We start from the raw sequence: 12,500 nt of genomic DNA on the forward strand, positions 1-12,500 counted from the left end.
TTCTACTTCTAATTCTACTTCTAATTCTACTTCTAATTCTACCCCCTCTTTCCTTTTCCACTTCTACTTCCTCTTCTAATTCTACTTCTACTTCTAATTATACTTCTACTTCTACTTCTACTTCTACTTCCTCTTCTAATTCTACTTCTACTTCTACTTCCTCTTCTAATTCTACTTCTACTTCTACTTCTACTTCTAATTCTACTTCTAATTCTACTTCTAATTCTACCTCCTCTTTCCTTTTCCACTTCTACTTCCTCTTCTAATTCTACTTCTACTTCCTCTTCTACTTCTACTTCTACTTCTACTTCTACTTCTACTTCTACTTCTACTTCTACTTCCTCTTCTACTTCTACTTCTACTTCTACTTCTACTTCTACTTCTACTTCTACTTCCTCTTCTAATTCTACTTCTACTTCTACTTCTACTTCCTCTTCTAATTCTACTTCTACTTCTAATTCTACTTCTAATTCTACCTCCTCTTTCCTTTTCCACTTCTACTTCCTCTTCTAATTCTACTTCTACTTATACTTCTACTTCCTCTTCTAATTCTACTTCTACTTCCTCTTCTAATTCTACTTCTACTTCTACTTCTACTTCCTCTTCTAATTCTACTTCTACTTCTACTTCCTCTTCTAATTCTACTTCTACTTCTACTTCTACTTCCTCTTCTAATTCTACTTCTACTTCTACTTCCTCTTTCCTCTTTGTTGTTGAAAATTGTTAGATTATAGTTGAAAATTGTTGGATTATAGTTGAAAATTGTTTGATTATAGTTGAAAATTGTTTGATTATAGTTGAAAATTGTTTGATTATAGTTGAAAATTGTTAGATTATAGTTGAAAATTGTTTGATTATAGTTGAAAATTGTTAGATTATAGTTGAAAATTGTTGGATTATAGTTGAAAATTGTTTGATTATAGTTGAAAATTGTTGGATTATAGTTGAAAATTGTTGGATTATAGTTGAAAATTGTTTGATTATAGTTGAAAATTGTTTGATTATAGTTGAAAATTGTTGGATTATAGTTGAAAATTGTTTGATAATAGTTGAAAATTGTTTGATTATAGTTGAAAATTGATTGATTATAGTTGAAAATTGTTTGATTATAGTTGAAAATTGTTTGATTATAGTTGAAAATTGATTGATTATAGTTGAAAATTGTTTGATTATAGTTGAAAATTGTTGGATTATAGTTGAAAATTGATTGATTATAGTTGAAAATTGTTGGATTATAGTTGAAAATTGTTTGATTATAGTTGAAAATTGTTTGATTATAGTTGAAAATTGTTTGATTATAGTTGAAAATTGTTGGATTCTAGTTGAAAATTGTTTGATTACAGTTGAAAATTGTTTGATTATAGTTGAAAATTGTTTGATTATAGTTGAAAATTGATTGATTATAGTTGAAAATTGTTGGATTATAGTTGAAAATTGTTTGATTATAGTTGAAAATTGTTGGATTATAGTTGAAAATTGTTGGATTATAGTTGAAAATTGATTGATTATAGTTGAAAATTGTTGGATTATAGTTGAAAATTGTTGGATTATAGTTGAAAATTGATTGATTATAGTTGAAAATTGTTTGATTATAGTTGAAAATTGTTGGATTATAGTTGAAAATTGTTGGATTATAGTTGAAAATGGTTTGATTATAGTTGAACATTGTTAGATTATAGTTGAAAATTGTTGGATTATAGTTGAAAATTGTTTGATTATAGTTGAAAATTGTTTGATTATAGTTGAAAATTGTTGGATTCTAGTTGAAAATTGTTTGATTACAGTTGAAAATTGTTTGATTATAGTTGAAAATTGTTTGATTATAGTTGAAAATTGTTTGATTATAGTTGAAAATTGTTTGATTATAGTTGAAAATTGTTTGATTATAGTTTGAATTGTTTGATTATAGTTGAAAATTGTTGGATTATAGTTGAAAATTGTTGGATTATAGTTGAAAATTGTTTGATTATAGTTGAAAATTATTGGATTATAGTTGAAAATTGTTGGATTATAGTTGAAAATTGTTTGATTACAGTTGAAAATTGATTGATTATAGTTGAAAATTGTTTGATTATAGTTGAAAATTGTTAGATTATAGTTGAAAATTGTTTGATTATAGTTGAAAATTGTTTGATTATAGTTGAAAATTGTTGGATTATAGTTGAAAATTGTTGGATTATAGTTGAAAATTGATTGATTATAGTTGAAAATTGTTTGATTATAGTTGAAAATTGTTGGATTATAGTTGAAAATTGTTGGATTATAGTTGAAAATTGTTGGATTATAGTTGAAAATTGATTGATTATAGTTGAAAATTGATTGATTATAGTTGAAAATTGATTGATTATAGTTGAAAATTGTTTGATTATAGTTGAAAATTGATTGATTATAGTTGAAAATTGTTTGATTATAGTTGAAAATGGTTTGATTATAGTTGAACATTGTTAGATTATAGTTGAAAATTGTTGGATTATAGTTGAAAATTGTTGGATTATAGTTGAAAATTGTTTGATTATAGTTGAAAATTGTTGGATTATAGTTGAAAATTGTTTGATTATAGTTGAAAATTGTTTGATTATAGTTGAAAATTGTTAGATTATAGTTGAAAATTGTTTGATTATAGTTGAAAATTGATTGATTATAGTTGAAAATTGTTTGATTATAGTTGAAAATTGTTGGATTATAGTTGAAAATTGTTTGATTACATACAGTCTTGTGTGACTCGTATCATCAACAAAGAGTCAGATCTCTGATGTTTTCAACCCTTCTCTCCTGCAGGTCTTCCTCTCTGCTGGCGCCCCCTGGCGGTGCAGCTATGAGCCTCTGTGGCAGGAAGACGCTGACGTTGCTGAGCAGCATCTTCTCCGTCTGTGCTCTGGGTCTGCTGGGCGTCGCCGTGAGCACCGACTACTGGCTGTACCTGGAGGAAGGTGTGATCCTGACGCTCAACCAGAGCCGCCAGATGAGGACCTGGCTTCACTCGGGTCTGTGGAGGGTTTGTTTCATGGCGGGTACGTGAGAAGAAGACTTCTGGACCAACACTGGGATTATTATCATAATGAATACTTTACATCATTTTTCATGAGACCCAACATCCTTCATGATGTCACTTCCTGTCAAACCACGACGACAATTCAGCTGAGTAGTATTGTCCAGTACTTGACTCTGGTGTTGTGATAGTGTAATAACATGTATATATGTGTAGTATTGTCCAGTACTTGACTCTGGTGTTGTGATAGTGTAGTAACATGTATATATGTGTAGTATTGTCCAGTACTTGACTCTGGTGTTGTGATAGTGTAGTAACATGTATATATGTGTAGTATTGTCCAGTACTGGACTCTGGTGTTGTGATAGTGTAGTAACAAGTATATATGAGTAGTATTGTCCAGTACTTGACTCTGGTGTTATGATAGTGTAGTAACATGTATATATGTGTAGTATTGTCCAGTACTTGACTCTGGTGTTGTGATAGTGTAGTAACATGTATATATGTGTAGTATTGTCCAGTACCTTGACTCTGGTGTTGTGATAGTGTAGTAACAAGTATATATGTGTAGTATTGTCCAGTACTTGACTCTGGTGTTATGATAGTGTAGTAACATGTATATATGTGTAGTATTGTCCAGTACTTGACTCTGGTGTTATGATAGTGTAGAAACATGTATATATATATGTGTAGTATTGTCCAGTACTTGACTCTGGTGTTGTGATAGTGTAGTAACATGTATATATATGTGTAGTATTGTCCAGTACTTGACTCTGGTGTTGTGATAGTGTAGTAACATGTATATATATGTGTAGTATTGTCCAGTACTTGACTCTGGTGTTGTGATAGTGTAGTAACATGTATATATATGTGTAGTATTGTCCAGTACTTGACTCTGGTGTTGTGATAGTGTAGTAACATGTATATATATGTGTAGTATTGTCGAGTACTTGACTCTGGTGTTATGATAGTGTAGTAACATGTATATATATATGTGTAGTATTGTCCAGTACTTGACTCTGGTGTTATGATAGTGTAGTAACATGTATATATATGTGTAGTATTGTCCAGTACTTGACTCTGGTGTTGTGATAGTGTAGTAACATGTATATATATGTAGTATTGTCCAGTACTTGACTCTGGTGTTGTGATAGTGTAGTAACATGTATATATATGTGTAGTATTGTCCAGTACTTGACTCTGGTGTTGTGATAGTGTAGTAACATGTATATATATATGTGTAGTATTGTCCAGTACTTGACTCTGGTGTTGTGATAGTGTAGTAACATGTATATATATGTAGTATTGTCCAGTACTTGACTCTGGTGATGTGATAGTGTAGTAACAAGTATATATGTGTAGTATTGTCCAGTACTTGACTCTGGTGTTGTGATAGTGTAGTAACAAGTATATATATATGTGTAGTATTGTCCAGTACTTGACTCTGGTGTTGTGATAGTGTAGTAACAAGTATATATGTGTAGTATTGTCCAGTACTTGACTCTGGTGTTGTGATAGTGTAGTAACAAGTATATATGTGTAGTATTGTCTAGTACTTGACTCTGGTGTTGTGATAGTGTAGTAACAAGCATATATATGTAGTATTGTCCAGTACTTGACTCTGGTGTTGTGATAGTGTAGTAACAAGTATATATGTGTAGTATTGTCCAGTACTTGACTCTGGTGTTGTGATAGTGTAGTAACAAGCATATATATGTAGTATTGTCCAGTACTGGACTCTGGTGTTGTGATAGTGTAGTAACAAGTATATATGTGTAGTATTGTCCAGTACTTGACTCTGGTGTTGTGATAGTGTAGTAACATGTATATATATGTGTAGTATTGTCCAGTACTTGACTCTGGTGTTGTGATAGTGTAGTAACATGTATATATATATGTGTAGTATTGTCCAGTACTTGACTCTGGTGTTGTGATAGTGTAGTAACATGTATATATATGTGTAGTATTGTCCAGTACTTGACTCTGGTGTTGTGATAGTGTAGTAACATGTATATATATGTAATATTGTCCAGTACTTGACTCTGGTGTTGTGATAGTGTAGTAACAAGTATATATGTGTAGTATTGTCCAGTACTTGACTCTGGTGTTGTGATAGTGTAGTAACAAGTATATATATATGTGTAGTATTGTCCAGTACTTGACTCTGGTGTTGTGATAGTGTAGTAACAAGTATATATGTGTAGTATTGTCCAGTACTTGACTCTGGTGTTGTGATAGTGTAGTAACAAGTATATATGTGTAGTATTGTCTAGTACTTGACTCTGGTGTTGTGATAGTGTAGTAACAAGTATATATATATGTGTAGTATTGTCCAGTACTTGACTCTGGTGTTGTGATAGTGTAGTAACAAGCATATATATGTAGTATTGTCCAGTACTTGACTCTGGTGTTGTGATAGTGTAGTAACAAGTATATATGTGTAGTATTGTCCAGTACTTGACTCTGGTGTTGTGATAGTGTAGTAACAAGTATATATGTGTAGTATTGTCCAGTACTTGACTCTGGTGTTGTGATAGTGTAGTAACAAGCATATATATGTAGTATTGTCCAGTACTGGACTCTGGTGTTGTGATAGTGTAGTAACAAGTATATATGTGTAGTATTGTCCAGTACTTGACTCTGGTGTTGTGATAGTGTAGTAACAAGTATATATGTGTAGTATTGTCCAGTACTTGACTCTGGTGTTGTGATAGTGTAGTAACAAGTATATATGTGTAGTATTGTCCAGTACTTGACTCTGGTGTTGTGATAGTGTAGTAACAAGTATATATGTGTAGTATTGTCCAGTACTTGAGGCCGGAAGTTTAATTGCAACACAAACATGAACAAACGCTGGGAATATTTAAATGTTTAATTGAATATTAAAAAATATAATGACTTTATGTTTACACTTGAATCCAGTGATTTTGTTTTGTGTGTTTTTCGTTGTTTGTTCCAGGAGAAGATCAAGGTCGTTGCTTCAACATCGAGCATGTGATGCCGAACAAAGTCCCGACGACCTCGGAGTCGACGATCAACGTCCTCAGTGAGTCCAACACACAACGACCTTGAAAAACACACAATCAAAATCTCAAACATTTTAGTTTTTGAAAGTATTTTTTTTATATCATTTAATTCAATAATATCTACGAATGAAAATGTTAATTTATTTAATCAAATATTCAGTACTTCAAGTACTTCTTACAGTTAAATATTCAGTACTCAAGTATTTCTTACAGTCAAATATTCAGTACTTCAAGTACTTCTTACAGTTAAATATTCAGTACTTCAAGTATTTCTTACAGTCAAATATTCAGTACTCAAGTACTTCTTACAGTCAAATATCCAGTACTTCAAGTACTTCTTACAGTCAAATATTCAGTACTTTAAGTATTTCTTACAGTCAAATATTCAGTACTTCAAGTATTTCTTACAGTCAAATATTCAGTACTTCAAGTACTTCTTACAGTTAAATATTCAGTACTTCAAGTATTTCTTACAGTCAAATATTCAGTACTCTAGTACTTCTTACAGTCAAATATCCAGTACTTCAAGTACTTCTTACAGTCAAATATTCAGTACTTCAAGTATTTCTTACAGTCAAATATTCAGTATTTCAAGTATTTCTTACAGTCAAATATTCAGTACTTCAAGTACTTCTTACAGTTAAATATTCAGTACTTCAAGTATTTCTTACAGTCAAATATTCAGTATTTCAAGTATTTCTTACAGTCAAATATTCAGTACTTCAAGTACTTCTTACAGTCAAATATTCAGTACTTCAAGTATTTCTTACAGTCAAATATTCAGTACTCAAGTACTTCTTACAGTCAAATATCCAGTACTTCAAGTACTTCTTACAGTCAAATATTCAGTACTTTAAGTATTTCTTACAGTCAAATATTCAGTACTTCAAGTATTTCTTACAGTCAAATATTCAGTACTTCAAGTACTTCTTACAGTTAAATATTCAGTACTTCAAGTATTTCTTACAGTCAAATATTCAGTACTCAAGTACTTCTTACAGTCAAACATCCAGTACTTCAAGTACTTCTTACAGTCAAATATTCAGTACTTCAAGTATTTCTTACAGTCAAATATTCAGTACTCAAGTACTTCTTACAGTCAAATATCCAGTACTTCAAGTACTTCTTACAGTCAAATATTCAGTACTTTAAGTATTTTTACAGTCAAATATTCAGTACTCAAGTACTTCTTACAGTCAAATATCCAGTACTTCAAGTACTTCTTACAGTCAAATATTCAGTACTTTAAGTATTTCTTACAGTCAAATATTCAGTACTTCAAGTATTTCTTACAGTCAAATATTCAGTACTCAAGTACTTCTTACAGTCAAATATTCAGTACTTCAAGTACTTCTTACAGTTAAATATTCAGTACTTCAAGTATTTCTTACAGTCAAATATTCAGTACTCAAGTACTTCTTACACTCAAATATTCAGTACTTCAAGTACTTCTTACAGTTAAATATTCAGTACTCAAGTACTTCTTACAGTCAAATATTCAGTACTTCAAGTACTTCTTACAGTTAAATATTCAGTACTTCAAGTATTTCTTACAGTCAAATATTCAGTACTCAAGTACTTCTTACAGTCAAATATCCAGTACTTCAAGTACTTCTTACAGTCAAATATTCAGTACTTTAAGTATTTCTTACAGTCAAATATTCAGTACTTCAAGTATTTCTTACAGTCAAATATTCAGTACTTCAAGTACTTCTTACAGTTAAATATTCAGTACTTCAAGTATTTCTTACAGTCAAATATTCAGTACTCAAGTACTTCTTACAGTCAAACATCCAGTACTTCAAGTACTTCTTACAGTCAAATATTCAGTACTTCAAGTACTTCTTACACTTAAATATTCAGTACTTCAAGTATTTCTTACAGTCAAATATTCAGTACTCAAGTACTTCTTACAGTCAAATATCCAGTACTTCAAGTACTTCTTACAGTCAAATATTCAGTACTTTAAGTATTTCTTACAGTCAAATATTCAGTACTCAAGTACTTCTTACAGTCAAATATCCAGTACTTCAAGTACTTCTTACAGTCAAATATTCAGTACTTTAAGTATTTCTTACAGTCAAATATTCAGTACTTCAAGTATTTCTTACAGTCAAATATTCAGTACTCAAGTACTTCTTACAGTCAAATATTCAGTACTTCAAGTACTTCTTACAGTTAAATATTCAGTACTTCAAGTATTTCTTACAGTCAAATATTCAGTACTCAAGTACTTCTTACACTCAAATATTCAGTACTTCAAGTACTTCTTACAGTTAAATATTCAGTACTCAAGTACTTCTTACAGTCAAATATTCAGTACTTCAAGTACTTCTTACAGTTAAATATTCAGTACTTCAAGTATTTCTTACAGTCAAATATTCAGTACTCAAGTACTTCTTACAGTCAAATATCCAGTACTTCAAGTACTTCTTACAGTCAAATATTCAGTACTTTAAGTATTTCTTACAGTCAAATATTCAGTACTTCAAGTATTTCTTACAGTCAAATATTCAGTACTTCAAGTACTTCTTACAGTTAAATATTCAGTACTTCAAGTATTTCTTACAGTCAAATATTCAGTACTCAAGTACTTCTTACAGTCAAACATCCAGTACTTCAAGTACTTCTTACAGTCAAATATTCAGTACTTCAAGTACTTCTTACACTTAAATATTCAGTACTTCAAGTATTTCTTACAGTCAAATATTCAGTACTCAAGTACTTCTTACAGTCAAATATCCAGTACTTCAAGTACTTCTTACAGTCAAATATTCAGTACTTTAAGTATTTCTTACAGTCAAATATTCAGTACTTCAAGTATTTCTTACAGTCAAATATTCAGTACTCAAGTACTTCTTACAGTCAAATATCCAGTACTTCAAGTACTTCTTACAGTCAAATATTCAGTACTTTAAGTATTTCTTACAGTCAAATATTCAGTACTTCAAGTATTTCTTACAGTCAAATATTCAGTACTTCAAGTACTTCTTACAGTTAAATATTCAGTACTTCAAGTATTTCTTACAGTCAAATATTCAGTACTCAAGTACTTCTTACAGTCAAACATCCAGTACTTCAAGTACTTCTTACAGTCAAATATTCAGTACTTCAAGTACTTCTTACACTTAAATATTCAGTACTTCAAGTATTTCTTACAGTCAAATATTCAGTACTCAAGTACTTCTTACAGTCAAATATCCAGTACTTCAAGTACTTCTTACAGTCAAATATTCAGTACTTTAAGTATTTCTTACAGTCAAATATTCAGTACTTCAAGTATTTCTTACAGTCAAATATTCAGTACTTCAAGTACTTCTTACAGTTAAGTATTCAGTACTCAAGTACTTCTAAATCTTTAAAATAATACATGTAGATATTTTCTTATTCAAATAAATCAAAAATAAAGTTTAGATTCTATTCTTTTGCTTTCTTAGTCTCTTTAATTGAATATAAATGTTGGTATAATAGAGTCATCAGACCAAACCAACAGAGCTCAGAGCTACTGGATCGTGTTTTTCTAAAATCCCAAATTTTCTATTTTTAATTAAATCATTGACAGAAATAAAAAACTTTAAACGTAGAAATTATTTTTAAAAAGCAGTTAAAAATAATATATTAAACTAAACGTGGCATCATTCACCTAGACACCGCCCTCTAGTGTTCATATGTGTGATGTGTGTCCAGAGATGATCTGTAGACACCGCCCTCTAGTGTTCATATGTGTGATGTGTGTCCAGAGATGATCTGTAGACACCGCCCTCTAGTGTTCATATGTGTGATGTGTGTCCAGAGATGATCTGTAGACACCGCCCTCTAGTGTTCATATGTGTGATGTGTGTCCAGAGATGATCTGTAGACACCGCCCTCTAGTGTTCATATGTGTGATGTGTGTCCAGAGATGATCTGTAGACACCGCCCTCTAGTGTTCATATGTGTGATGTGTGTCCAGAGATGATCTGTAGACACCGCCCTCTAGTGTTCATATGTGTGATGTGTGTCCAGAGATGATCTGTAGACACCGCCCTCTAGTGTTCATATGTGTGATGTGTGTGTCCAGAGATGATCTGTAGACACCGCCCTCTAGTGTTCATATGTGTGATGTGTGTGTCCAGAGATGATCTGTAGACACCGCCCTCTAGTGTTCATATGTGTGATGTGTGTCCAGAGATGATCTGTAGACACCGCCCTCTAGTGTTCATATGTGTGATGTGTGTGTCCAGAGATGATCTGTAGACACCGCCCTCTAGTGTTCATATGTGTGATGTGTGTCCAGAGATGATCTGTAGACACCGCCCTCTAGTGTTCATATGTGTGATGTGTGTCCAGAGATGATCTGTAGACACCGCCCTCTAGTGTTCATATGTGTGATGTGTGTGTCCAGAGATGATCTGTAGACACCCCCCTCTAGTGTTCATACGTGTGATGTGTGTGTCCAGAGATGATCTGTAGACACCGCCCTCTAGTGTTCATACGTGTGATGTGTGTCCAGAGATGATCTGTAGACACCGCCCTCTAGTGTTCATACGTGTGATGTGTGTCCAGAGATGATCTGTAGACACCGCCCTCTAGTGTTCATACGTGTGATATGTGTGTCCAGAGATGATCTGTAGACACCGCCCTCTAGTGTTCATACGTGTGATATGTGTGTCCAGAGATGATCTGTAGACACCGCCCTCTAGTGTTCATACGTGTGATGTGTGTGTCCAGAGATGATCTGTAGACACCGCCCTCTAGTGTTCATATGTGTGATGTGTGTCCAGAGATGATCTGTAGACACCGCCCTCTAGTGTTCATATGTGTGATGTGTGTGTCCAGAGATGATCTGTAGACACCGCCCTCTAGTGTTCATACGTGTGATGTGTGTGTCCAGAGATGATCTGTAGACACCGCCCTCTAGTGTTCATATGTGTGATGTGTGTGTCCAGAGATGATCTGTAGACACCGCCCTCTAGTGTTCATATGTGTGATGTGTGTGTCCAGAGATGATCTGTAGACACCGCCCTCTAGTGTTCATATGTGTGATGTGTGTGTCCAGAGATGATCTGTAGACACCGCCCTCTAGTGTTCATACGTGTGATGTGTGTGTCCAGAGATGATCTGTAGACACCGCCCTCTAGTGTTCATATGTGTGATGTGTGTCCAGAGATGATCTGTAGACACCGCCCTCTAGTGTTCATATGTGTGATGTGTGTGTCCAGAGATGATCTGTAGACACCGCCCTCTAGTGTTCATACGTGTGATGTGTGTGTCCAGAGATGATCTGTAGACACCGCCTTCTAGTGTTCATATGTGTGATGTGTGTCCAGAGATGATCTGTAGACACCGCCCTCTAGTGTTCATACGTGTGATGTGTGTCCAGAGATGATCTGTAGACACCGCCCTCTAGTGTTCATACGTGTGATGTGTGTCCAGAGATGATCTGTAGACACCGCCCTCTAGTGTTCACATGTGTGATGTGTGTGTCCAGAGATGATCTGTAGACACCGCCATCTAGTGTTCATACGTGTGATGTGTGTGTCCAGAGATGATCTGTAGACACCGCCCTCTAGTGTTCATACGTGTGATGTGTGTGTCCAGAGATGATCTGTAGACACCGCCCTCTAGTGTTCATACGTGTGATATGTGTGTCCAGAGATGATCTGTAGACACCGCCCTCTAGTGTTCATACGTGTGATGTGTGTCCAGAGATGATCTGTAGACACCGCCCTCTAGTGTTCATACGTGTGATGTGTGTCCAGAGATGATCTGTAGACACCGCCCTCTAGTGTTCATATGTGTGATGTGTGTCCAGAGATGATCTGTAGACACCGCCCTCTAGTGTTCATATGTGTGATGTGTGTGTCCAGAGATGATCTGTAGACACCGCCCTCTAGTGTTCATATGTGTGATGTGTGTCCAGAGATGATCTGTAGACACCGCCCTCTAGTGTTCATATGTGTGATGTGTGTGTCCAGAGATGATCTGTAGACACCGCCCTCTAGTGTTCATACGTGTGATGTGTGTCCAGAGATGATCTGTAGACACCGCCCTCTAGTGTTCATATGTGTGATGTGTGTGTCCAGAGATGATCTGTAGACACCGCCCTCTAGTGTTCATATGTGTGATGTGTGTGTCCAGAGATGATCTGTAGACACCGCCCTCTAGTGTTCATACGTGTGATGTGTGTGTCCAGAGATGATCTGTAGACACCGCCCTCTAGTGTTCATATGTGTGATGTGTGTGTCCAGAGATGATCTGTAGACACCGCCCTCTAGTGTTCATATGTGTGATGTTTGTCCAGAGATGATCTGTAGACACCGCCCTCTAGTATTCATATGTGTGATGTTTGTCCAGAGATGATCTGTAGACACCGCCCTCTAGTGTTCATACGTGTGATGTGTGTCCAGAGATGATCTGTAGACACCGCCCTCTAGTGTTCATACGTGTGATGTGTGTCCAGAGATGATCTGTAGACACCGCCCTCTAGTGTTCATACGTGTGAT

The 12,500-nt window shown here is 34.2% G+C and overlaps 1 protein-coding gene across 1 annotated transcript in view; it reads left to right on the forward strand.

The window, feature by feature from the left end:
- The first annotated feature begins 2,800 nt into the window (after window positions 1–2,800).
- LOC148090015 (voltage-dependent calcium channel gamma-5 subunit-like) overlaps window positions 2,801–12,500 on the forward strand; it is a 13,476-nt gene continuing 3,776 nt past the window's right edge. The window contains exons 1-2 of the mRNA XM_087811281.1: window positions 2,801–3,011; window positions 5,949–6,035. Of these exons, the coding sequence (XP_087667407.1) occupies window positions 2,816–3,011; window positions 5,949–6,035 (283 nt within the window). The 5' untranslated portion in view covers window positions 2,801–2,815. The remainder of the gene's footprint in view (window positions 3,012–5,948; window positions 6,036–12,500) is intronic.

This window comes from Callionymus lyra, chromosome 1, assembly GCF_982586985.1.
Source record: "Callionymus lyra chromosome 1, fCalLyr1.hap1.1, whole genome shotgun sequence".
NCBI lineage: Eukaryota > Metazoa > Chordata > Actinopteri > Syngnathiformes > Callionymidae > Callionymus > Callionymus lyra.